Source organism: Ammospiza caudacuta, chromosome 6, assembly GCF_027887145.1.
Source record: "Ammospiza caudacuta isolate bAmmCau1 chromosome 6, bAmmCau1.pri, whole genome shotgun sequence".
In the NCBI taxonomy this organism is placed as follows: Eukaryota; Metazoa; Chordata; class Aves; order Passeriformes; family Passerellidae; genus Ammospiza; species Ammospiza caudacuta.
The window spans coordinates 22437072-22464638 of NC_080598.1; the positions used below are offsets into that span (position 1 = coordinate 22437072).

General features: G+C 39.5%; 2 protein-coding genes across 3 annotated transcripts in view; one reads left to right on the forward strand and one right to left on the reverse strand.

Annotated features, from left to right (window-relative positions):
* Positions 1-3149: 3149 nt before the first annotated feature.
* On the reverse strand, positions 3150-15993 carry APIP (APAF1 interacting protein). 2 transcript variants are annotated; one of them, XM_058807239.1, is made up of 9 exons: positions 15841-15904; positions 14636-14820; positions 13518-13618; positions 10641-10689; positions 9212-9329; positions 8026-8161; positions 5295-5462; positions 4638-4760; positions 3150-3611 (listed from the first exon to the last, which is right to left on the reverse strand). In XM_058807239.1, the coding sequence occupies exons 2-8, from the start codon at positions 14669-14671 to the stop codon at positions 4661-4663; spliced, it is 708 nt and encodes a 235-aa protein (XP_058663222.1). In that variant the 5' UTR covers positions 14672-14820; positions 15841-15904; the 3' UTR covers positions 3150-3611; positions 4638-4660. The 2 variants fall into 2 exon arrangements, with proteins under 2 accessions (XP_058663222.1, XP_058663221.1); XM_058807238.1 differs by lacking the exon at positions 14636-14820 and having other exon boundaries at positions 15841-15993.
* A 232-nt stretch (positions 15994-16225) lies between these two features.
* The window catches only part of PDHX (pyruvate dehydrogenase complex component X), a 33372-nt gene continuing 22030 nt past the window's right edge, over positions 16226-27567 (forward strand). Inside the window, exons 1-3 of the mRNA XM_058806787.1 lie at positions 16226-16404; positions 22551-22634; positions 27347-27447. Of these exons, the coding sequence (XP_058662770.1) occupies positions 16263-16404; positions 22551-22634; positions 27347-27447 (327 nt within the window). The 5' untranslated portion in view covers positions 16226-16262. The remainder of the gene's footprint in view (positions 16405-22550; positions 22635-27346; positions 27448-27567) is intronic.

Below are 27567 nucleotides of genomic sequence, written 5' to 3' on the forward strand. Positions count from 1 at the left end.
TGATTCCCATCCACACAAACAAGCTCAATCCATTTTTTGTACTGAGCGTTTGGCAGTCACTGGTTTTCTTTGACTACTCTAGGAAAAACTAGAAGATTCTAGATTAAGTGTGCAGACTACAGAAAAATTTTAAAAAATAATATTTGGAATTGCTTTTGATTTCAATAGATTAAAATAGAATAAAATCCTAAGAAACAGGCAATGGATGTGGTTCCACTAGAGGTTCATTCTCCAAAATAATTTTGCAATGGTGCACTCAGTATATGCTGAAACTCTGGCATTCCTATTTAGCAGAAATACAAGCCTGTGCTAATCAAGTCAACCAAAAGCCAGATTTTATTTACCATCCATTATATGCAGCAAAACCTTTAGCAGTACCAGGATAAATGCCTGAGATCACTTTTTCAGACTTAGGGACTTAAAAATTCACTCTTAAAAATCAGGTCAGGTAGCATTCTTCTGGAGTAACATTAAGCCTTCAACATTAAGCCGACTTGAAATTTAAGCAAACATCCAGACCCATGAAGGGTCAGATTAGTTGGTATCAAAGTGCAATCACAGGCTCCTCTACCCCTGTTACAAAAGTCTCAGCTCGGAGGGCTGTCCTTGCACACAGCCTGGCTCTGTAAGGAACAACTTTTTATTGTACCTAGGAAAACAAAACAAAACCAAAGCCTGCAAGGGTTCACCTCCCCTTAGAACAAACCTGAAATACAAATACGAAGTTGCTTGAAAAATGAAGCATTTTCAGAGGTTTTTAATAATTTTGAAATCAGGAAGGATTAATATCAAACTATATATTTTCTTCTACTCCTCAGTATGGGAGTAATCCATTTAGAATGTTCCAGGGATCTTTTTTCCCATTTGCCATCTTCTGTAAAATAGCAAAAAACTGTTACAAACCTGTTTGCCAAAATGTGTGGCAAAAAAACAATTTAGAGGAAGGCTACTGGTTTATTTGTAATGTTCCACTAGTCAGTGGGCTTTTTTAATACTAATTTTTTAATTAAAATTTCAGAGTTGAAGAGGATGCCAATTGTTCAGGCATTACAGCATTTACAACAGAACATACATTGGCAACATAACCGCTTACGGTAAGTTAAGAGTTCTATCTCTTTAACATTTCGAGATCCTGTATTCTGCAGTTTTATTTCCTTCTTGGAAAGCAAGCAGGATGTTTGCTAGGAAGTTACTTTTATTGAGAAACGTTGGAACTTACTTAGCTTTTTGGATGAGCCATTTAAATGGGAATTATGTCATTCTGCCATGAGCCTATCTGTGATACTAAACCAAGATAATCAGCTTTGGTGGAGATCAAGTCTTTGCTGCAAACACAAAAAAAAAAACCCAGCTGGCTTAAAAGCCTAATATTCACATCAGGAAAAGAGATAGACTTAAAAATTATGTGAGTCAATAAGCTTTGAATCGTATGAGACATTTTCCTATTTTTGTTCTACATAATCAGAGCTGAACTGCCAGAGCTTTGTGAGCACTTCAGGAAACAGTAATCATTTCACAGGGTTATGAAGCCACCAGAGTTGTGAAGGCATTAATTTCTTTGATGAGGATTCATATGAGAAGACAGGAGAAGGGTGCGTTTAACTAATTTCCAAATCATTAAATGGGACTCTGAGCATCTAGGAATCCTGTATGAAATAACTTAACTACTACTGTAGAAATGTGATTATTTACAGAATTTAGAAAGGCTACAGAGCAAATTGTAGCTGCATGAGAAAGTGAATATTGTAACTCACACAACCCCAGAGGAATATATTTGGCAAAAAATACCTTTCCTCATGAGCGTTCTTTTATGGTTTGTCTTTATGTATGCAAAACAAAAAAACATCAAATATAAAATGTTCTTCATCCTTATAAAACATCAGTATCATGGAACGATACAATTATCACCTATTCTGAAATCATAATCAGAATACCACACAAAGTTATTTTTTGCAAAAATCAGACAGTTTAAATAAATAATTAAAGGTCACAATCAATAGGTGGCAGCTAGATTTCAAGACTAATTGGATTGTCACATGAAATGTTTTTATTAGTACATCCACAGGGAAGAACAGCTGAGAGAATTACAGTCTGCTTTCCCTTAAAGTCAGCTGCACCTCTCAAGTCTTGAACACACGTCAGAGATATTTTATGCTTAAGTGAAGCAGCCTGTCCAAAGTCACCCTCTGGTCTAAAAAATAGCATTTTCACACAAGTTCTTACTGCAATCCACATACACTCAGAAGATGTGGAATATAGTGACAAACTATTTGCCCCTGACAAATGTCTAATAAAGAAAAAATGTATCAATAAACATATAGCAAACAACCTGTAGTTACTCAGTGATAACCATTATTTACCATAACCAAGGTCCCCCTAAGGGTTAAATGTTGCACATTGCAGGTACAGAGGTACAAGAGGGAAGGGCAAACATGCCTAAGGTACACGAACACTGACCTTAATTGTCATCCCCCAGAAAAGGGGGAAGTGGTGTCTGCCATCTCTGGCATCAGCCATCTCCTCTTGCCCTGGCTCTAGGTTCTCTTTGGAGCCACCTTTGACTCGATTCAGTGTTTTTATCAGTGACTTAGTAGTAGGAAATAATTGAAACAATTTTTCCCTCACTCCCACAGTAGTTTTATTTTAGGCCGAAGAGTTAATTCACCTCATGGAAGCTCCAAAAAAGTGCCAGAGATGATGGAAAGGGAAGTGGTGGGAATGCACAGCCCCTAGCAGAAACCAGGGCCAGCTGGCACTTAGCCTGGCTCAGCTCACCCTTGGGACTGAGGTCTCAATACCCAACTAGAAAATTGGTCAATTGAGCTTACACTGATGCCACCAGGGGGCCAGTCCAGAAGATTTTGAAAGAAGATTCTGTCATAATTATGCGAGACTGTGTTTGAATGAGCAGGTTAATTAAATCTACCTTGGGGTGGGGGCTAAGCAGAGGTCATGCAAAGCTGTTATTCAAAGTAAAGGAATTTAAAAAGATAAGACCCAGAGCAGTCCCTCAGTAACAACTGCAAAATACATGCTATAAAATTTCCTTCTCATTATAATGACAATTAGGAGAGTTTAAAAATACATATGCTACAGGCTTAATTTAAAAAAAGAAAAAAACCCCTGAAAACATAAACACGAACACGGTATGAAGGAATCAACAGTTCAAACAATGCTTTAAACTTTATTAACTTCTAATTAAGGGGCTGTCGTCACTTTTTTCTGGAAGAATAAAAGCTGCAATAACTTTCAGAAATGCAGACTTATTTCAAGTTAAATGATGTAGCATTAGGGCAGGATCAACAAGGGCAGGTTGTTGAAATATGAATTTTTAAGGCACAAAAGCAAAATGGGACATTAGTTCTCCAAAGTTTCTCAAAGTATTTTTGCATCTGAATTTTCATTCCTTCTACTGTGGCATTCGACAGGACTTGGAAATTGCAATGATTGTTCAGAAGTTGGTTTTTTTTTTTAACTGTCCTTTAATTCTTGGGTGCATTTAACAGTTAAAAGTTGCTGCTCTCAATTGTCAATCAGCTGAGGATCAGCACCCCCTTCTGGCTTCAGTAATGTGGGGTGAAAGCTGGAACTCCCATCATCATGTAAGAAACCTGTACAGGAGAAACAAAGTAAAAGCAAAAATATTCTAAAACTTGTCAACATAAATAGGCAAAAGAATACTAGTGCCACTATAGTAGCCCAACTTATCCGATTGCAGGGGCTGAGAAGTAATTTTAGAATGGCCCTTGTGGGCCATGAGGTAGCTTTGTGCAGGAGTGGCAGCCAGCGTGTCTTCATCACTGCAGGCAGCAGCAGTGCCCTGAATGCCTGCTAAGGCAGAGGCTCACTGACAGCATACCTCCTGCCCCACTGATTTGGTCAAGAAATTCCTTTACAATCTCAGTACTGCTACCTTTAAATTTGTATTTTCCAACTCTGAAATGTTATGCTACCACTGCATTTTGCCATACCAAGCTGTACATATGTGAGAATTGTTTCAGGTATCCTTCAGGTAGAGTACCCTGATCGTATATCTTTGGGCTTTAACTTCAAAAATTTCTTATGAAAACTTTCAAAACTGATTATTGCTATAGTAGAAAACAGAAAGTTAATGTGATTTCCTACATGAGGTAAACAGCTAACACCAATCAGTGAAACTCAACCAGCCACACTGAAGGAAAAAACTAACCCCCCTAAAAACCTCAACCAACCCACCACATAAGTAATATCACTGAGATGGTCTGAAATCAAACCTGATCCTGCAAGCAGAACAAATGTGGGTGTTTAGACATCTCTGTCCATATCAGCTCACTAGGCTCTGGCCTTTTTAGTCCATTGGCTTTTCTGGAAATGCTTGATATTATTTTGTTTTAAAAAGAAATCACACTCCATGCTGTACATTGGCACTAAAGATCCACTGGACATACCTAGCTATTAATATATATATATATATATATATTTGCTGCATTGTGTGGAAAAGGAGCACTATTTCAGGCATAGACACAACTGCAGTGGTAATGGAGCAGACTGGGGGAAGATGAGCAATACTGAAGTTTCCTGAGTGGGAAAGCAGACTGAAGTGATGTCATCTATAGTCTATCCCTCCAAGCAGATCAGCTTTACAGATAAATTCACACCTGAGTATAAATGTTGTTGACATTTACAAGATCCCATTTTCTCCTGCTGGATGTTTTGAAGGATCTAGCCCGTGCTGCTTCATCTGCACTGCGATATCAAACAAGTAGTCATAACATTCACACCTAAAATAAATAGGAAAAAAATGCAATGTAAGTAAAGCTCAAGCCTTATCATGTTTTATGAAAATTAGTATTTTCCTTCCTTAAGATTTTATCACCAATGTGATAGTCTGACTGGACAGCTCTATTATTGTTTATTTCCAATGCTGTGGAATGGAAAGTGCCACTTTCCTACATAATATTTATTTGCTGCATTTCCATCAGCAGATGAGGTAAATTCCAAAAATGGGACTAGGGCGGGCTACACAAACAGTATTGGCAGGTGTCATATAAAAGCAGAGACTGCCTGCATGTTTCATATGACAAGGGATTTGTTGACTTGTCTGAAAGGAAAATGTTGGCAACCCTATCAGACAGCACTGATATGGAAGGAAAACCAAGCAATGGAATCATGGATGAATCCATTCCCAAAAGCCCCCTATACATGCAGTGAGGTCCTAATACTCTGGATCATTGTCCATGGGCTGGAAATATACATGGCATTAAGTTCATTAAGATCTTGAGGCAAGAGACAGCATATTCCTGAACTGTACTCACATAGTTTTGGCTTTTTCCCACGTCTCTCCCCATACATAAACACCGTGACGTCTGACCAGCACAGCACAAGAGTCTGGGTATTTTTCCATTGCACGTGCCATTCTCTCCTTGAGATCCTTCTCTTCTGGTGTATTCTCAATAATAGGAACCACTAGTGTATCATCATATCTAGAAAAAAAAGGACATCTTCATGTATTTAAAAAAACCCTGTGCTTGGATGTATGAAACTTTTCCCTAAGAAAGAAATTATCCTCTGACTGTGTAAAAAGTTTAATTCTCAGCACTTGATCTTATTCTCTTCTCTTGTGAGTGATGCTGTAGCACAGGAATTCTCAGGAACATCTCTCACTCCCAAACACATATTACGCTGGCAATGCCTGAGCTACACTTGAGGGACAAAAAGAAAACATCACTTAGTAATCTATTAGGTGTAGCTGTTTATTCCCATATCACTTTGTAGTTGGGTCCCTTTACAACTTTTTCAAACTTCTCATCCTGTAGTGGCATCATCTACAAGTTTTACCTCAGATTAAATTATTTAAAAGAATCATATCGTATAGAGGGAAATGAAGCTGTTTGTTGGAGAGCAGAAAAAAACAATTTAGGTAGTCCAAAAAGCCCCTGGAAGATTGTCCTGCTAAGGCATATAAATAGAAAGTAGAGTCAACACATGAAAAATAAATTCTCTGTGATGGAGTCATTGGTGGGCTACATGTGATCTTAAGAGAGCCTGAGAACCCCAGCTCCAAAGACAAGATGATGCACGTTACTCAGTGGAACTTGCCTAAGAGTTTCTTCTGAAGGAGGACTGGGATATTTGGCATTGTTTGAACCTTAATTAACACTAGCAGAAACTTGTTTAAATAGTTTTAATAAGTCCCCAGCTCAGGTTCAGATTTATCATTGAGATCACATAGATATTTCATGAGTGGATGCTAGTAGTACTTTCTTTTGTGAAACACAGAAAGAAAGCAATGGTAAAAAACCCAACGTCAACAGCTTATATTTGAAATCAAATATTCAGAAGATAAAGTCTCATCTCTTATGGTTCTCAATGCTGACACTTTCTCAAGGAAGGCTATAAAAACAGTGAATGAAGAAAGTGAGGTGGTATTTGAAGTTCTGACTCTTATGAATTTGGAATACTAAAATTACACTTGGAGTGTTTGTTAATGAGGCCAAATGAGTTAATGGATTGGCTTCCTAGGTTCTGCTTTCTGCTTGAGCTTGGAAGCTCCTGTAAATATCATAACTGATTCCTAACCAGGACTATAAGCTTTCTATCAAGAACTAATACCTAAAAAATGTCAAGAAGATTCTGAATGAGCTAAATACTTGGGATCTCTTTTTTTAAAAAATTGAAATATAATCAGCCTACGTTTAGTCAAACATGGATGTAAAATACCTTGTGACAGTCTGACTTTCAAACCTGTTTACTACTGATCTAATTCTCCTTCTATGGAAATCAAAGGTAAAACTAGTGTGGCATCACTGGAGTCATATGTAGGCCAACATATACTTCTGACTATTCTATCTGTAGCATTTTCCTGGACAGCTTCCAAAAAAGATTTATGGAACTAGAAACAACACGCAATCCCTTCTTTGCAAAGCGCCATTTTGTATTTTCAATCCAAGGACCCATTTTTCCTTTGAATTCAGTGGGGAGGCTGGTGTGAGGCAAGCCAGTGGGATCAGTCTAGTGTGAATGAACACGTGCTTTTGAGCCATATAACCTGGAGCTTTGATTTCTTGGATTTTTTGGGTAAATTAATAGAATGACACAGAAAACTGGGAGGCATGGAACCCAATAAATCCAATGTTTCCTGACTAACGTTTAGGAGTGCTTAAGAGCTCAAAATGCATATAAAAAATTGTTGTGGATTTTTAAAAAAACAATGTTGTTAGACAATTGAGTACAAGGGTTTGCATTTTATCACATTAAAAATGCACATGCTAATGGTGACAATAAAGTAAAGTTGGCAAGTCAACCAAAATGGAATAAAATATGCCTGGGCGTAAAATCACATATGGCTTTCTCCCTTGCCAAAGGGCAATAGTTAGATACAAAAATTAACATCAAAAAGTGGAAAGAATTTAGCATTTCAATTTCTCATCTCCTTGTCACATGTTATATAAGTGTTGTTTGCAGATCCCAATTCAACACTCTGTGGGTGGAGACCTCAAAACAAGCCATCACACATAATTTGGAATAACTCAGCACTTACCTCAGAGCTCATCCTTGAAAAGTAATAACATTATCTTTAATGAGCTGTTTATTCTGAATTTTCTTTCAAACTCTGTCAAGTAGATCTGAAATCCTCTACTCTCTTAACATGCCCCAAACTAGCACAGGCAGTGATATGTGAAGTCCACCCAAATGTAGTTTGTACATGTTATCAATCCAACCTGGTGCTGGCTGGCTCCAGTTACAGCTGAATGTTGTACAGATGTGGCAACATCTCAGGATGTAGCTCTTTATTTGGCTTCTTCCTGTAGCTCAACAGACCACAGCAGCCTTGGCAGTACAAGATCTTATCTCAGATCTCTTACACAGGCTTCAGATCTTACAGAAAGCCAGTGGTGAGTCATCCATTCCAGAGGTCTTTTTACTTCTTATTCTTAATACTTTGTATTATACACTTTCAAGTATATAACTCAAATGACTTGTATTGATATTGCTGAAAACAAACGATCAAACACCACACCTCTTTTCCTAAATATAGAGAAGTACCTGTAATAGCCTCCTGAAGTACACTTCTGGATTCCTTTTATCATCTCCTGATGGGTAATAGAGAACTCACTCCCTGGGTAAAGGAGGGTAGCCATAACAGCAGCCTTGGAATGTGTATGGATCACTGCGCCTGCCCCTAGGAGCAAAAAAAGAAAATTCAGAATTAATTTTAAAATGTCTCTATTATGAAAATTTTATTCACATACTAGATTCATTTCCTTTGATTAGGCATACTAGCAAATGTTGATCTGCTGTAAGAGAGGGAAAATATACAGCAACTTAAATGAAAGTATGAGGTAAATATTCATAAGGGATAAGTATGGATTGTCTTAGGACACTGGTGTTAACTTTCAGTTAGTGACACATTCCAGGAGAAACACTGCTTGTACAAATTCAAGCAGAAACACTACTTGTACATTTCTTTATATACTACAATGACTGAGACACTCTTAATTTTATCAGAGTTCTGAGGTTATAAGGAATTTATAACCTGAACTTATTTGTTAAGTGAAAGTTTAAAGCCTTTTACTTTCTTTTTATGTTTTCCCCAATTATCTGCTGATTCTCTGAAAAAAATCATCATCTTACTGTGTCATGATGGAAAGATAGGTAGACAATAATTATAATCTACTTATAAAGATGCAACATTGTTATTCCTTGAGGACACATGTAAGCTGCTTGTGCAGGAAGACCAGAAGAGACTCCCGAAATCCTTTCTAAAATAACAGATGTAAATTTTACACATCAAAAACTCTCTATTACTATCTACCTGCAAAAGAAAAGTTTCATACTGTTTTCACCTATTCCTATTTTATAACTGTTAATTTCAGCCAACAGATGCAAAAGGATTTAAACTGTAATAGCTGAATTGGCAAAACCACTGATGTAAAACTGCTGTAATCCTGGGCTTCCCCTGCAACCTACCAATATTCTGCACTAAAATCATGAAAAAACATGATCACAGGCATAGCTACAAGACAAGATTAAACTGCAAATGATACTGACAGGATGTTACTGTGGATTATATCCCACTGTGGATATACCTTTGCATATCAATTTATTTTATAGTTTCATGTTTATTTCACTGTAACTTCTATGTATAAAGAATATGGTACTGAATAGCAATTTTGTGGATGTACATATACAGTGTTTCAGTCACTGCTGAACTGCAAACATAGCTACATACCTCTCATAGTGTAGGCATTCATAAAAAGAGGTGTGCACTGGCTTTTCTTTAGTTTCTTGTGCAGTGGAGGACCACTGATGTCCTGTTCATTCATGTCACAAACAAACATATCTTCTGGCTGTAAGAAAGAAGAAATTATTTTAATCTGTCATAGTTTTATTTGATATTTAACCTCAAATAGTTTTGTTTTCCCTCTAGGGAAACAAATATATACAAACCATGTATTTAATACAGAATGTGATTTGAACTTTGTAAAAGTGCTGTAATGCTCCACATTTATTCCAGCTTCTAATAGTACTTACCAACATTGTGTAATGGAAATTAGTATTAGGTACTCTTTTTCTTCAGACTGATGCCATGCAGATACTTGTAAAACTACAATTTTCTCAGAAAGGAGATAGTGTAGCTCAGTAATAACAACTGATCAAAAGGAAAAGTAGTAACTGATTCAAAATAAGAAATGTAGATGTACTTTTCCTGCCCTACTTAAAAGAACCAACAAACGACACAAGTTAAAATTAAAAAATAATACATCTAACTTGTAGAACTATTTCTTTTTAAACTTTGCTTTTAGTAGCTTTACATTAATGTTGCCTTTGCATCAATTAGCTATTCATAATAGTACAAAGAATTGTTCAGGATAGTAATAAAATTTTAATGTTATTTTAAAAATCAGCAGAAAATACAATTACAGGATATTTCCTCACTGACTGCGCTTAATCCTCTGTTACTGTGAGCACAGACCAGAGCATTGTGGTTATCTCACATACTTTTGCCTGCCTTACTTCTGCACATCCCCAGCAAACACTGCTCTAAGACCCCAAGTTTCTAACAGAGAAGAAATTCCTTTCCCTCCTCACTGTATTTATCCTCAGATTTATGAGCTGACAAATCCTTTCCAGGTATTATTCTATTCTGGGGGAGTTCCTGCTGTCATAAAATAGGTATTGTTTAGCATTCCCCCCTCCTCTTACATTTTGGGTTTTTTTGGAAAGCAGAGAGAGAGACAAGGTCACCTTTTCATGGGGAGAGCCCAGTTATTTACTGAGAATATCAAGACAAATATTTGCAATCACTCAAACGAAAATAAACAGCAATGAGGTGTTAATGTCTATTTACACGGGTAACTTGAAACTGTAGCCAGACAGGTCTAGCCAACCAAGCCTGACAAGGAATAAAGCTGGACTAGAGTAATGCTCCACTCTCATGCTGCTTTGTGTTAATTTAAAGCAAGGAGAACATCAAGACTAATCTACACTGGCCACTGAAACACATACTGGCTTCCTATCATAGTGGAGTACTGGGAGAAATCAGCAGTTGTTTCAAATGTATAACAAGTTTGTAACTTCACATAAGGAAAAATGAAACTAAAGAAAGGCACTTTCATCCATCTCAAGATGAGCTCTGAGGCAAAAGCAGTTTAACACACCTGTATTCTTTCCTTTTGGACTCCTGAAGGAGCGATGTAGATTTCATCCCTAGGAAAATTTGCAGATGAGAATAATCAGTAAACACAGCTGAGCAATGACTGTTCCACCAGACAGGCATTCGAGCTCTTGAGCCACTGAAAAGGAAATAGCAAATCTAGACCCTCACAATTAAAAAACTTTCTTATTCTTTCCATACATTGACAGGTAGATAGTTTTCAAAATAGAACCAAATTGTACAAGGGCAAATAAAACCTTTAATTTGCAGGGGTACAAAACCCTGCTTTCAATTTAACAGATATCCAAAACACAAGTAAGAAGTGCAGCCTTATTTTTCAACAAAGAAAAACAGCCTCTCCCTGCAGTAACTCAAACTCAAATTCCTAGAATTCAGAATAAAAATAAATTAGAAATTGCAAACAGATACTGATCTGTGACAAGGCAGGGGACAAAACCACTACATAAAAATCCATAAAATATCTGCAACATTCAACATTGTAAATACTTTTTTTTTTAAGTGCACAGGTTAGGTTTCTAGTGCAGTTCCATGTTTAGTTGTGTTGATAAACAGATAGCACTAATTCAGTGTAATTAAATGACTGAAATTTAAGAAGTGCATCACTTCTTGCAAGGACTACATGAACAAAAAAACCGTAAAAACTGAAACTAAAATGATTTCAAGATGGCACTGCATTCTTTTCATTATTAACACAAAAACCCCAACTATATTCTCTCTCTGAACTGCAATCACTATTTGACTTCAGCAGTCATGTACTAAATTCAGGAGCACAGAGACATCTAGTGAATAACTAGTCAAGTTACAGACAGGTTTCCTATGGACCATGGGATCTTTGTAGTTCTGGATAAGAGTATGGAGCTGGAGAAGGGTCTGGAGCACAAGTCTTGTGAGGAGCAGCTGAGGGAGCTGGGGGTGTTTAGCCTGTAGAAAAGGAGGCTCAGGGGTGACCTCACTGTTCTCTACAACTGCCTGAAAAGAGGCTGTAGTCAGGTGAGGTTGCTCTCCTGCCAGGTAACCAGTGACAGGACAAGAGGAAGTTACCTCAATTTACATAAGGAGAGGTTTAAATTGGATATCAGGAAAAATTTCTTCACTGAAAGGGTTAGCAAGCATTGGAATGGGCTGCCCAGGAAAGCAGGTGGCTCACCATCTCTGGAAGTTTTCAGAAGACCTTTAGGCATGGTGCTTAGGAATCTGGTTTAGTGGAGAACTTGGCAGTGGTAGGTTTATGGTTGGACACTCAATGAGATAAGGATTTTTACCAGTCTAAACAATTCTATGATTTTAATTCTTCCAAAAATAAAACTCTTAAGGTGATATACTATTCATAGTAGTAAAATGTCTGTGAAGCACATAAAAATGTGGCTTTATCATATTTATAATTTTTGACATACATGAATTAGCACTGCTGGCATTGCATTAATTTAGTCTTGATTCATTTGTATGAGCAAGATAAGAAATTAAGTGGCAAACTCAGTTACTTATGACAGACACACAATTTTTCTTAAACCAGATTTTTTTATTTTTTAGAACTTAACCAGAAAGAGAAAAATCTGATGATAATATAAAGTCTTCAAAGACAAGATACCTCACAAAGAATTCTACATCCATTTTTAACATGCTATGCCAAGTCCAAATTGGCATTTGTTTTCCTTGATAGTTGATATGAACTGCACAGTGAGTAAGGCTGATTAAGATTACCTGGTAAAAACAGTTGTTATATTTGAATCAAATTTCAACTGTTCCTTTACATTTTCCTTTCTAACAATGCCAAGTAAACAAGCTATAGAACTACTAAGGAAAACTATATTAATGCATTCTCTGATAATGCCAGTTGTCTTGCCAAAACCAACAGGAGTTGCACTGGAATGACAAAGAAAATAGGCTACATTTAGGTACTGATGACAAATCAGTGCTAGAAAGGTCTTCCCACAGAATTTACCACTTTCATTCATTATTACTGTTGTGGCTTTCCATGCAAAATCAAGGAGGGAGGTGAAATGACCTGCACAAAGTCCAAACAGCATAAATATGAGCATTTAGGGTCTTTTATTCACATATATATACATATATACATACATATAATAGATCTTTGAATAGCAATGCTGTTTGTGTATGCAAGCAAGTGTATACCAGAAAATGAGAGGTCAGACACTCTCAAGGTCGTGTCACAGCCTGGTGACTGGGCACAGAACTGCAGGCACTGTGCAAGGCTCTTTGCACAATGAGGACTTCTTCTCAGTGGCCACTGAGAGGAGCTCTGTTCCCACTAAAAGGATTGGAGATTATGAAGAGGTGGGAGACAGGCAAATTAAAACACAAAGTGGTGCTTCTTCGTAGGAGACACAGACCAAAAACTGTTGTTACCTGTTGTGCTTTAATTATACATAAAGTATTTGTCTCCTCAGAAATTACCTCAGTGCAACAGCAATCTCCTTCTCAGAGGAAATATCTGGCCTGTAAAACACATCCAGGGTGAGACTGATCTTATTTAACCACAGGCATTTGAAAGCCGTGTGCCTGATGTAACCCACTCTAAATTCCATAGTCAGTGAAGTGAAAAAGGGGGAACATGTTCTTTAAAGGCAATTCATCTACCTTAAAAAAGGTAGGAAAAAGGACAGGATAAGGTCACTCACTGAAGTTATCTCTCCCCATTGAAGGGACTGCAACGATTAATTCAGACTATTCACCTTCCCCCTATATGGTTAATTTTGGCACACTGCTCATTTCCCCCTCTAACTTCTTGACCACTCCCAACTTGCAAACGCTTCTCATGGAGCTGAAAAGCCCTCACCAAGTACTAAACACAGCCACCTCTCTCTCACCACCACATTGCCTCTCTTTCATCATCACTTACCCATGTTTCAAGCTGATTCCTCCACCAGTTCCTGTTACCCAGCCTAAACCATAAAACAGCCTACAAAGCTCTGGGATAAGATTCCTTGGATGTAACCCATCCTAAAAAGAAAATAAATAAATAAATGAGAAACCATCAGAAACACCTCACACCTAAGATTTCAAGCTCTCAAACTGAGTTTAAAGGATTAGTACTTTCATACGGCAGCAAAATGGTCTAATTTAGGATAATGAATTTCAATTACAAAATAACTGCATGTTTACACAATGCCCTTAATGCTCTGCCAGGGACATCACACCTTGAAACAAACAAAACCTCAAATAAGGTGCAAGTCTGACTATCCTTCACAGGAAAGGTCTCACCTAAAATTTGTTTGAGTGCAGCGGCCCATAGATATTATACCAGCAGATTATGGACTATTGCACAAGGAAGAAGGGAAAACAAATGCATCTAACATTACCAATTTTTAAAAGCTTGACTAATACTTTTCCTATTAATCAGTTTTTCTGTAGGTTTATTTTGCTTGATTTACAAATTTCAGTAGAACAGACTCTATTAGTCAATACACATTTTTAATCAGCACTCAAAAATACCACAGAAAATATATGCAAATTATTTTATGAACTTTACATTCCTACATTTTTACTACATGAAGTTACTTTACATGCAGTTTAGTCAGAAAGAAAATAGCATTATTTTAATATTTCTTTAGGAGGAAAAAAATCCATCTTGCATTTTCCCATATTCCATTGTTTATTGCATTAATATCTATATCTATATATTAACCAAAGGTATCTCTGCTGTCAGAGGTAAGGTTTCTGCCTACATTACCACAGTAAAACAGCTGCTTTTATGGTGTGCTTTTATGTGGGACTCTTTTTTTTTATTGCAGCAACTAGAAGCTTTAAAAGTTTTTCTAAAATGACAAATGGTTAGCTGCTCTACTGCTCATGCTAGTCATTAATGCCCATCAAAACCATTTCCAAGAAAAATATTTTGTTTAGCAGCAAGAATCCACCTTCGGGGGGAGTATTTTGTCAACACCAACAGAATAGAGTGACCCAAAGCAAAAGCAGCACACAGCAAAAACGGCAGGCAGTGGTTATTGATGCCAATACCTCTGCTGAGATGTTTAGAAAGAAATGCTTCCACATGGTGTTGGACTTGCACAGCTAAGGGTGGGGATGGAACAGGAGCATGAGGCAGAGGCAGTGGAGAGTGGGAAGGTGAATTCCTGGAGATGGCAGCCTGGGGCACGTTTGACAGTGTTTGGAATCTCCTACTCCAACCTCATCTTTACAACCTGCAGTGACAGTGAGATTTGCTCTCTCTTACCAAGGATGATGGACATGCAGGAGATGGTCTTCCCTCTCACCTACACTGTGACAATGTTTCATGTATTACAACAACTCAGTCTACTGCCTTTTTTTTTTGCTTTGCTTTGTTTATGATGCACTGGATTCTTTCCCACTTTCCCGGCAGGCCACATTATCTAGGCTGCTGATACCTCTCATCTCCCTGCTGTCAATTCTGGCTGGTTTTGAAGCTTGGGCTGGTCTCTCCACCAGTGTCACACACAAACTGGAGAGGTGTCTGGGCCTTGTCCAGGCAATGCCTCCACATGCTCAGTGTTTGATGAAACACAGCACTGTCAGCTCATCTTCTGGTTTGTGACAATACATAAAACCCCAATCAAAGACCAATTCAAAAAAACCAAAAAATCCAAAAGAAAACCAAATTACAAAACAAATCGAAACAACTCCAGTTAACACAAAAAGAACCATGAGTCCTGTAGAAGCCAGACTGACAGCTGGCAACATTCTGGAAATTGGACTAAATTTTACAACACGTTTATATAGGTGCACAGAATAGCCAGGGTTGGAAGAGACCTTTGGGGACAATTCAGTGCAATCCCCGGGCCAAGGCAGGTGACACAGGAAAGCCTCCAGCTGGCTTTTGAATGTTTCCAGGGAGGGAGACTCCCGGACTCCCTGGGGCAGCCTATTCAGAGCTCTGGCAGCCTCAGCGTAAAGAAGTTCATGCCCGCGTTGAGGTGGAACTCGTGTTTTAGCTTATGATCACTGCTCCTGGAGTGCCGGACACTGGCTCTGCCTGAATCTCGCTGCCTGAATTTCCTCCCGGCCGCCAGGGCACGCTACCCGCTCACAGTCAACTTGCCATCCACTAGTACTCCCAGGGGCTCCCTCCTAATCAGCAGCTGCGAGGCTGCTGGCCAGTTGGCGAGGCTCAGGAGCAGCCCAGCCCCGCGCTGCCGGGGCTCTCGGAGCGGTGGCGCGGCCCCGCCGCCCCCCGGCCCCGTTACCTGCGCCGCGTCCCCGCCGGAGGCCGCCATGGCGCGGCCAGCGCGGGGTCCTTGCTCGGGGGCCTCTTTGGGGCGCCGCGCGGGCGCCTGCGGAGCGCTGGGCATGGCCCGGCCGCGGGCGGCGAGCCGAGTCGCGGCGGGCGGGATGGAGAGGTCGCTGCTCTCCCCCCGGGCCGGGAGCCGGCAGGGACCAGAGGGGAGGCGGGTGTGCCCCGGGGACGACCTGCCAGGCTGGGCGCGGGTGTCCGCGCGATTGGATTTGCCCGTGCCTGAGGCGATCGAGGCGGCCAATGCCACGGCAGGTGCCGCGGGCGGGGCGCGGGGGCTCGCTGAGGCCGCCCTCCGGCGCCGGGGGCGTGCCCGGTTATTTCTGCTCAGGCAGGCAGCGGGGCAGCCCCGGCGCGGTCGGGGGGCGGGGGAAGATGGCGGCGTCCTTGTGGCTGAGCGGCGGCGGGGAGCGGCTGCTGCGGCTGCTGCGGGCCGGGCGCTCGGCGCTGGGCGCGGGGCTCTCCCTGCCCGCCCGGCCAGGATGGAGGCACCTGCACGGCACCTGGGAGCTGCTGGGTGAGTGGCGGGCTGGTGCCCTGCTCTGGGTGTGTCTGCGAGGAGAGGAGGTTGAGAGCGGGTGGCTGCGGCGGGTTGACCCTGGCTGGATGCCAGGCGCTCCTCAGCAGCGGAGCTCCTCCACAGCTCCCTCCGCGAATGGGCAGGGAGAGAAAATACAGCAGGAGGTTCAGGTGCTGCGATAAGGACAGCGAGACATCACTACTCCATGACTGTCGTGGGTAGAGCAGACTCGATTTGGGGATATTGAGTTTACTGCCAATCAGAATCAGAGCAGGATAATGCAAAGGGGGGAAGAAAAACCCAAAACACCTTTCCCTCACCCTGCCCTGCCTCCTCCCTGCCGGCTGCGCAAGGAGACGGGAACGAGGGTTACGGTCGGTTCATCCCGTACTTGTAGTGCCGCTGCGGAGCGGGAGCGGAGCCGGAGCCCCTGCCCTGCTCCAGCGTGGGCTCCCTCTCCGGGACACAGCCCTCCGTGTGCTGCTCCAGCACGGGCTCCTTCCCCGGGACACAGCCCTCCGTGTGCTGCTCCAGCGTGGGCTCCCTCCCCGGGACACAGCCCTCCGTGAGCTGCTCCAGCGTGGGCTCCCTCCCCGGGACACAGCCCTCCGTGAGCTGCTCCAGCGTGGGCTCCCTCCCCGGGACACAGCCCTCCGTGTGCTGCTCCAGCGTGGGCTCCCTCCCCGGGACACAGCCCTCCGTGAGCTGCTCCAGCACGGGCTCCTTCCCCGGGACACAGCCCTCCGTGAGCTGCTCCAGCGTGGGCTCCCTCCCGTGTGCCACAGCCCTCCGTGTGCTGCTCCAGCACGGGCTCCCTCCCCGGGACACAAACCTCTGCCCGTGAGCTGGGCAGGGGCCCGGGGAGCTGCGGTGCCCGGGGGGTTCCCGGGGTGGGGAGGCGAGCGGGGCCCGCGGTGTGCTGGGCACAGCTGGACACAGCTGGGCAGGAGCCCCGGGAGCTGCGTGAGCCGCCCAGCACGGGGCTGTGTTTGCCTCGGTCTCTGGAGGCACTGAAAGCACATTGGGATGTGTAGGAGATGAGTTGGTAGGAGAACGCGGAGAGACTTGTGAGAGTTGTTAAAGGTCTAGAAAAGGAAGAAAGTGAAATCTACAGAGGAAAATAAAATTAAGCCTTCAAATATGAAAATATTTTGTTGTGGATAAGGAAAAGTTCTCACCATTGAAAACAGGAATGCTTCTAAGTGGATGTATAACTAAGCACTGAAAAAGAAAGTTTTTTCTATTTGGTTATTTTGGTCCATGTTTGGTAATTCCACTACATTTTAGTCATCTTATTCTCCTGGTAATGTTTCAGGTAACTGGAGAAGGGTGTGTGATGTATTTTTTATGCAATTCTATTTGGTTTTTTAAGGGAAAAACAGAATTTATTGATTGCATATCTGGCATCCTTTCCTACATAGAAGTCAAAGTGTGAGGTTATGACAACACCCTTTCAAGATGTATTTTTCAGGATATCAGGCAGATCATTTACGCTTCCATGTTTTCGTCTGTCTCTAAGAGACGTGGGAAGAGTTATGCATCCTTAAATGAAATTTGATCTTTCCCTACTTGCTCTGTAAGTTACAACTTGTAAACATTTAAACGGTGATCAAGTGCATTGTCATGAGGTCCTGGTGTGATGCTGAGCATGAAGAACCTCAACTCTTTGAGGTTTAAGTGCACTTACAAAACAGTGAGCTTTCATTAAACTTGTGTAATAGAACTCAGTGGTAGTTCAGAGACAGTTTCATCACCTTGACATCCCCTTCTTTCCAGCACTGTTGCCTTTGCTACTTTGCAGTGTGAAAATCTTTTCCTTTGTAAAACCTGCTGTGTGTGATACAGGGAAGTCTATCCCTTTCTTGAAATAAATGTTATTTATTTCCAGGTTTTATTAGAAAAAGCTTGCTTCTTTCTACATATAATAGTATGCAAATATAATATAATGCATGATAAACTGCTTCTGAATTGGTCTTATTATTTAACTCCTTAAAGAACTTTGTCTACAGTTCTCCCAGACAATCTGTTGTTTTTTTATGTTGAGACTACTTAATATATAGCGGGAATTAAATTTCTAAATTTGGATAGGCGAGTGACTAATATCTTTTAATTCCTTACAGTAAGCTTTAAAGTGTTAGGGTGGGTAGATCACACCTTTAACTCATTCAGGCTTTCCTCATTCAACCCTTCTTAGTGTACTTACAGCTTTCCAAGGTGGTGTGTATTTTAGTGATACCATTTTTCTTAACTTCATTGTTGCTTCTAAAATTAAAGATGAGAAGTCATAAATTCCCTGGTAAAATACAGCTCATTTGGACATAAAATTCACCCTTGGTTCTTAGTTTGACAATGTAAGTTTAAGTAAATTTTATTTTAGCATTGCTTTTATTTCTCTGCTTTTCTGTTTCTGAAAAAGTCACTATTTGAACCACTGTTGGTTCATGTGGATCTAGTTTATCAAGTCACATGAATTTTTTGTTTCTTTCTGTGTTTCTGTCCTTGTTTGTGGTGCTGGTAAAGTTGTTTTGCATAATTAAAACAATTAATTCGGAATGTAATTCCTAGTTGCTGGTCACAGAGAAATAGGAAAAAGAGGAGATAGAATAGAGTGACCTCTTTATGTTAAAGTCTGTCAATTTTTCTTTGTTTTTAATGTTTCATAATCTTATCATTGGTGTTAAGTTGCTGTACATTTTTCAACTCTCTTCTGACTGCAGAATGTGTGTAGGAAGTTATGAAATCTTTCTGGTGGGACAGGTTAAATTTGCATTGAATGCCTTCATGGAGAGGGAAGGCAGCAGAAATGTTGCCAGACTCCCCAGATAAAATGTGTCACCAGGAACAAATTCTCCTCGATGCACAGAGAGATGTCTTTAAAATAGCAATCTCTTGTTTCTGTGGAGTTTGTTTGGGTTCTTTTTGAGTCTTCCTCCTTTTATATTCACATTTTTGAAGTGTAATGACACAGCTGCAGTTGATAGAGTAAAAATCAGTGGGTGGTGACTGGAAGTTCAGAAGTTTTACTTGCTTATGTTTTTAAATTCTGATCTGCCAATGAGCTTAGCTTTTGAGATTCTGTGCAAATTGCCAGAACTTTTTGCTGACCCACAGTTGCAAAGCAGCAATATTTACTTCCCAAGGTGCTTGTAAGGGCTGCCTGTACAGTGCAACTAACTTATGTAAATGCAGTGATTGCTTTCACTATCCCTTTTTTTAATTTATGAAGGCAAATAATATTTGGTGGAGGTAGCTCGACATTGTAAGGTTGCTTTTCTTTGAGGAGGCACAGTGAAGCCTGGTTTGTGTATGATCCTTAACTCAAAGGTAACTAAAACAGCTCTTAATTGCAACAGCACTGAACTTCTCTGAGCATGGGCCTCTCTGGAATAAGCATTAGATGGGTGCACCAGGTCCTGTCTTCTACTCTGTATCCAGCTTTGTTTATCTGTCAGTTTCATGGCTAGGTGCTGCTGGAGTTCCTCTTCTGACTCTACGAAAGGACCAGAATGGATTGTATGTTTTGTGGTACTTGCTCATAACATTGAAGGGAAAATGTTATTGTGGCACAAATTTGTTGTTCAGTTTTTGCATTTGTGCCAAAGTACAAAGCATATTCTGGGAAATGAATCAAGTAGCTCTTCATGAAAGAGAAATGTGAACCACTGTTTTTAAAAATTAATTTTTCCTCATTAAAAATGTGGATTATTTTCACTTTTTAAAATGAGGTCTGTCCACTAGTTCTCAGTAAACCTAGATATTTGTGGGATATGAGTTCAAAATAATGTTTTGATTGTCAGAGTCAGACTTGTCAAGTTAGACTAATGAAACTGAGAACACTTTGCATCCTATAATGTATCATGTAATGTAGAATGTTTCCTACATGTTGTTATTGAGAAACATTATTTTTGGGTAAATATGTATAGTACAAAACAATTGTTAACTCATACTTTAATTTGTCAAATGTTTATTTGGGAAATGAACACAGGTATGCATTCACATACATAACACAGTTCATTTTTCTGTTTGTTAGTCCTACATGAGAAATTGCAGGAAACTTTTTAAAGAAAATGCATGGAGGTAATTCAGATGGAAATTGTGAGTGTTACAAGGAACATTGTCTGGATACATTTCTAAGCATGGCAGTCATGAGTAATATTAAACTGAAATTACTGTGGAAAGACTGAGAAAAAAAAAAGTGCATTTACTCATGCAGTCTTCTGGGAACATCAACCATGCAATTGAGCTCATTTCCACAAAACTCAAGTGGTTTTGATAGCATTATCCTGATTGTGTTGCTGTCTTGGGGACTTTAGGGAATAACTTTCTGCTCTTGGTGCATTTTAAAATGTCAGGATCATTGATGGCTGCTTAGGTCAGTAGAGGTTTGGTACAATGTTTCCATGTCACATTTAAAAAAAATTATGGAGTGGTTTGGATTGGAAGAGACCTTTAAAGGTCATCTAGTCCATCTCTCCTGCAACGAGCAGGGACATTTCAAATAGACCAGGATGTTCAGAGCCCCATCCAACCTCCCAGTGATGGGGCATCCACCACCACTCTGGGCAGCCTGTTTCTATGTTTCATCTCTGTCATTGTAAAAATCTTCCTTACAGCCAGTCTAAAATTCCAGCCACTACCCCTTGCTCCATTGCTGTGGGCTCAATTAAGAAGTCTGTCCCCATCTGTCTTAAAAACGCCTTTAGTAACTATTGAAAGACTGCAGTAAGGTCTCCCTGGAACCTTCTCCAGGCTGAACAACCTTGATGTCCTGGGTTGACTATACAATGCTTGGCTTTCTTGATGTTTTTTTCATATAAGAGGGGCTTCTTCCCTCATCATTTTTGTGGCTGTCCTCTGGACCCCCTCCAACACATCCATGCCTTTTCTGTGCTGAGGATTCAGGAGCTGGATGCATTTCCCCAGGTGGGATCTCAGCAGACCAGAGAGGCAGAACCACTGCCCTTGACCTGCTGGCCACACTGATTTTTGTGTCCCAGGCTATATTTGCCTTCTGGGCTGTGAGCCACAACCTGCCACATCACAGCTTTTCATGTGCCAGTACCTTTAACAGATTTGTCACCAGTGTCCATGGGACCATTGAGATGATGACCACTACCTTGTAGATCCAACCCATTCCTCACCCACAGAACAGTCCACCCATCAAATCCTTATTTCATCAATTTACAGAGAACAATGCTGTAGGTCCAGAGAGGTGACATCCATAGCCCTTCTTTGTGCACTGGTGCAGTCATTCTATCCTACGAAGCCACTAGTTTGGTCAGGCAGGACTTGCCCTTGGTGAAGCTGTTCTGGCTGTCCTGAATCACCTCCCTGTTCTTCATGTGCCTTAGCACAGCTTTTGGAAAAAAAAAAAAAAGGGGACAAGGGAAAAAACAAAAACTTAGAAGAATTTTGAGCTGAAAAGCAGATAATAAGGAAAAACCTGAAAAAATATTAATTTCTAAGTTGTTTTTTTTTAGCTGTTTCTGACTACTCCAAGCAATACAGCAACTAGGAGAAATGTGGTGTTGTTTCCTATAGAATGATAACAATCCTTAATGCTGGGTATTAGAGGAAAGGGAATATGAAACAGAAATAAGCCTTGCCATTGTATACAATGTACCTTCTGTGTGTCTATTTCTGTTCTGTAACACAAGTTCAGACATAATGGTTCAAGAAAGAGCCTCAAAAATCAGGTACTGGAAAGCTGCTTTTACAAAATGGATCTAGAAACATTCTTTTTTTTTTCATAAGTATATCTAAAAGTTCAGAAAAGTACTCTCCCTCATATTGATGTCCTCTTTGGTGTAGAGGATCAGGTGACAAGATGTGTAATTTCCTGTGAAGCCAAGCTCTGTGCTGTATCCTGAGCTCTGCCCTCAGAAGAATCCCACTAACATGGCACACAGTTGCTCTTACACAGTGCTGCTTCTGCAAATGAGTTTACTGAGCCAAGACAAAATCACTGAAACTTGAAATCAAGCAATTTCTGCAAAGTAGATATAATTTTATAGTAAAAAGGATAAATAAACATTAACAAACTTCATCAGTGAAAGAGATGTGTCATCAGCATCTGCAGTTAACTGAGGAAAGAATTATACTGAAAAAGTACCTGTTGAGATAACCACATGCTTGTTTTGCAGGTACACCTGGTATCAAAGTTCTTATGCCTGCACTCTCTCCAACAATGGAAGAAGGAAACATCGTGAAATGGTTAAAAAAGGAAGGTAAGATAGCATTTTCTCTGGTCACGTTTCTTTGTAATTTTTCAGCTATGTAAATCTACTCTGTGAAAATAAGATAATTCTTAATAAAGAAGACAAAAATAAGAGAAATAAAAAATAAGATATTTCTTCCTGGTTACAGATCAGTATAGTGCTCTATAGTACAGATCAGTATTTTGAAGCAAAGTATTTGGTGTGGGGATGCTGTCATCATGAACTATACCTGCTTTGAAATTGTTCATTCTTGAAATGTTTTTTTGCTTCATTGTCTTCCAAAAGGTTGCATTGATCATATTTTTGAAAAATTTCCATTAGGCTCCTCCAGGGTGTGAGTGTGTGTGTACTGTTTTTACTTCCCAGTTTTGTCATGCTGCTCAGTAGCTTTGGAAGTCTGAGAGCCATTGACTTTGGGGAGGGTCTCTTTCATTATTCTGCTGTGTTATGGAATATCATGAAAGATATGCTATTTTTGGAATATCTTTTCTAATATCTTAATTATAGTCTACCGTTAAAATTGAGAGAAATTGAGATTCCTTTCATAACCCTAATACCAAATGGGGAAATTTTTCCTAAAAGAACCCAAACTGAAAACCAACCTCCTCATCCAAAAAAAGCCTGAACTTTGTGCTCTGACAACTATGTGCTTCTGCTAAAATATTTTGGAGCAACTGGATAAAAAGTCTGGATAAAAATCAAGTTTTGCCTTCACGTAGGTTGTATGTAAATAAAAAATGATCTGTAGAAGAATCAGCGGTTCCTGTTCTGTCAGGAGACCTTTGTCCTGTTTACTCCTGCCCTGTCCCTTCTTCAATTTAGTATCAAACCTGAGTTTTGACTTTAGTTTTGGATTCCAGATAGGTATTGTTCATTGTGCATTGTAGGCTTTTGGATAGCAGTAGGAATATATCTTGTTCACAGGCATTTTTAGATTTCCTGAAAAGATGAATACATCTGGAGAAAAGAAAATATGTTAAAGCTTATTATCTTTGACAGACACAATTTGGATAGCTAAAATGTTTTGACGATTGTGCCTAGATAAACCTTTTCCTTTGGCTTATCCTTGCAGATGTTGATACAGCTCCCATTGTTGTGTTACTGGAGAGTATTGCTTTCCTACATTTTGAATACCTTTTGAGAGCTAGCTGGAAGACAGCTTCTTGCTCCAGTAGTGGACTTGGCCTTTTGCTCATGAAACTTTTAGTAAGAATTTTGCAGAATTTACTGGGAACAATTCAGAAGTTTATGTCAATAAAAAAATTGCACCAGTGTTCTTGAAACATGAAGCTTTAGTTAATAAAGTCCAAGATGATGCAGAGAGGAAAGAATGATGCAAAGTCCTTTTTATATTTGTTAGTTGTCAATAGTTGTAAAATTTAAATATCAACAATAGCTTGTTTTACAGTAATTATAGCATTCAAAATTGCAAGAGAAAACAAAGAAAGCATGGCAGGAGTTCAAGTAAATTCCAGTTTGCTCCCAATATGAATGAGTCCACTTTTCTCATTAAAAAAGTGTTACAGTGTAAAAGCTATACAATTTTTTTCTCAGTCTTTCCACTAGCCTTCCCCCCTAACACAAAAGAAAAAAAAGCTTCACACCTATTTTAATTAAATTGCAACCAAGTCTTAATTGATTATTAGACTTTGAAAGAAAACTATGTTAGTATTTTTAATGCTTGATTTTCTATTTAGAAAGAAGACCAAACCCAAAGAGTATTTTGTCTTACTGGCCACATCTATGACCATAATTAATTCCTATCAATACTTTTGTTTCCTCTAACAGTCTAGAGAATAAACATAAAGACATAATTAAGATGAATTTTGAAGAAAATAGTGATTTAATGTTTACATTTAAGGAATGCTCTTAACTACTTAATTCTCTAGAGTGTTTGCCATGTAAAAGCAGTGTTAATGCTATGAATGTTTGACAATCTGATGTCCAAGAAAATAAATATTTTTAAGCAGTTGACAGAAGCAAGCTGCTCGCGTACAAAATGTTTTTCCCACTGTATAACCAGAAGGGGTCAGTATAATACTATGTTGATAGTCTTTCTGTTCTTTGTGTAAGTCTCAGATGTTTTCATTTCATGGTTTCACAGGATGGACAGATAATTTCACTACTGCAGAAGGGAGGGCACTGAATTTAATTGATAGCTTTACTTTTCCTCCTCATTGTTAATGCAGTTTCATGTTGATTCCTGTGGGTAATAAAGTCATTCTCACAATGATAAAACTATGTTTTTAAAAACTTGTATTTATTATGTATGAATTTAACGTTGATGGAAGCTGGTAGACTGACAGCCCAGGAGACCAAAATCCTCTTGTTAATGTGGGCAGAAAACAGAATATACAACAGTGCTGGCAGCATCCACATGCAGTGCAGCTTTGCTACCTTTTGAGACATCAGCTCCAGGGACTTCAGTATCTATTCAGTCAACTCTGATTTAATTTGCAACATTAAGAAATGCTGTTTGTATCTTGTGATTTGGATACTTGTCTGTCAGTAGTTCAACAGAGCACCAAGGCTACTGGATGCCAATTGGATTTCCTGGAAGGAAGCTCTGCTTCAGTAGAGATCCTAACCATTCAGCTTAGCTATGGGAATTCAGTCATTAAAACCAAATCACAAACAAATAAAGAAACAAACCCCCCCCCCCAAAAAAAAAATAAACAGAAAACCTGAACCCCACACAAAATTTTTCAAGGGCATTGTATATATAATTTCAGAGAGCTTTAGTTCAGGCAACTTCTGTTGCAAACACTGCTTGGTTTAAAGTGTAAAAGCAAAGATATGGTTTGCAAAAGTGTTCTTTCAAATCCTAATTATTGGGAAAGCTGATTTGTAATTGGCATGAACCTGGGCATTGATTAGGAGCTATCACAAATATTGTAATCTCTAATGAAAGTAACTGTGATCCTATCTATTGCACTTGGGTGCTGAAACAGGTATAGGACTTGAATGCTGCTCTGAAGTAGATTCTTACCCTGTATTTATTCAATTGCCTTTCAATTTTGTGGTAACTTTGTCTGCAGCAATGAAAGGAAAATTTAGACAAAGGTAGTGGAAAAGTGGTTTATCCAGTTCTTAGAAGACTTCCTTGCCCTCCCTGTGCAAGATGAAGTTAGTTTTCTGGGAACAGCTTCAGGTACCCAAGTTGAGGTGTGACATGTGACAAGCACACGGATGAAGGTATTTGCTTGGCTGGCCCACCCTGCTGGAGATACTGCTGTTGGTCTCTGAGAACTGAGATTTCTTTTTAATGGTGCGGAACACTTAGAGTCCGATGGCAGATTAAGATACAGAGTTAACTTCCTTTCTGCTTGCCAATCTTAGCTCTGTAAATTAGAGAATTTGCCCAACAATTTGATTTAACAACTGAGAAGTACTTGCCTAATGATCTGATATATGGCCTACTTGAATTAATGATCCAGTGAAATTAAAACACTCGTATAGAGCCTAGAGTTTTGATTTCCTCTTATAAACTGTTCATGCTCTAGTTATTGCAAAGTGGAATGTGGCTGTTAGAGTATTACATTAAAAAGATGAAGTATATTTCTCTACCAATTTCTGTAATAGGAACGTTTATGACTTAAAAACTTTGTAGGTAACTGAGCTTTTGATGTTTTTATTCAGCACCTTATTTTCCTTTTCTAATTCATGCAGTCCTGAAACAGGAGATTTTTTTTTTAATAGTGTTGTTTCTTACCTAAATGTAGGTGGTAACCTGCACTAGGTTTTAATTCTGCTCCTTAAGCACAATGGAGTGATATCTGTAGTTCAGCTAAATGCTTAGACAGGTAATGCTGTTGTAGTGTTTCTGGTAATGGGGAAATACTAGAATTTTACCTTATGTGGAATTGTAGGCGTGCTTTAGTCTTGTATGTCTCTATAAGGAAAAAAAGCTGGTTTTTGTTGGAAGGCAAAACATACAACTACCTAACAGTTTTTAATGTAATATCAGTTTTAGTGTTGGACATCTAGTCAGTATTGATTTGTTGAAATAATCCAGACACATAATATCTTTATCATCTGCTAGCAGATACAGATATTCTTCAAAAGCAGAGGAAAAGTATGCTTCAGAATTAATCTTGGATTTGTGTAATGTAGCAAAAGCAATTTCTAGCACTTGTGCATATTTTTATTTCACTTAGTAAGTATGAATGAATGCTTGAAAAGACCTTTCTGAACTGTATAGGAGATTAAGCAAGCTTCCAGCTGTGCTTTCCCAAAGACATAAAATTCCTGAGGTTTATTTGAATTTTTTTAATAGTGTAGACACCCGTTACTGAACTATGATACCATTGTCCTAAGCCGTTTTAGATAGCGTGCTCTGACTGGTGTCTAGCAGTGAATATGGAAGGCTCAGTATTTTATTCATGGCAGTGCTACTGAGTATGGGGTTCTGAAAATAAATTTTGGGGTGATGATTACTTATTGAAAAGATTGTACTTCCCCTTGGAAAGTCTGCTGAAAACATCAGTACTGGGAACATGTCAGTGTTCTGTCACAGCAGCTTGTGATTCTTGAATCTTGGTGATTTTATTTGGAAAGGAGAGATACAATATGATAGGTTTTGATGGGGGATCAACTAGCTATAAAACTTATTAAGGAATACAAAATAACTGTATTCTATGGTGAATATCTATCTTCCATGGTTAAACAAATCTGAAAGGAAGTTTAGGGTAAGTATTCTTAAGTTCTGTTGTATTTTGCAGGTGACACAGTGAATGTTGGAGATGCATTGTGTGAAATTGAAACGGACAAAGCAGTGGTTACCATGGAATCAAGTGATGATGGCATATTGGCTAAAATACTGGTAGGAATCCTGCATTTCTCAGTAGGGTGTTATAACTTCAGACTGTTGTTTAGCATATTGCCTCAAAAACTAGTTTAGATAGCTGAATTTCTGCTCAGCCTTCAGAAATATGCACTTGCT

What these genes read in the sequence shown, in the direction of transcription:
- APIP (XM_058807238.1), bottom strand. Translation starts at nt 15,945, where the DNA reads ATGCCCAGCGCTCCGCAGGCGCCCGCGCGGCGCCCCAAAGAGGCCCCC. An exon ending in GGAATCAGCTTGAAACATGG is followed by an intron (nt 10,690 to 13,517) that starts GTAAGTGATGAT and finishes AAATTTTCCTAG; the next exon opens with GGATGAAATCTACATCGCTC. An exon ending in GAATGCCTACACTATGAGAG is followed by an intron (nt 8,162 to 9,211) that starts GTATGTAGCTAT and finishes TTTTGCTCCTAG; the next exon opens with GGGCAGGCGCAGTGATCCAT.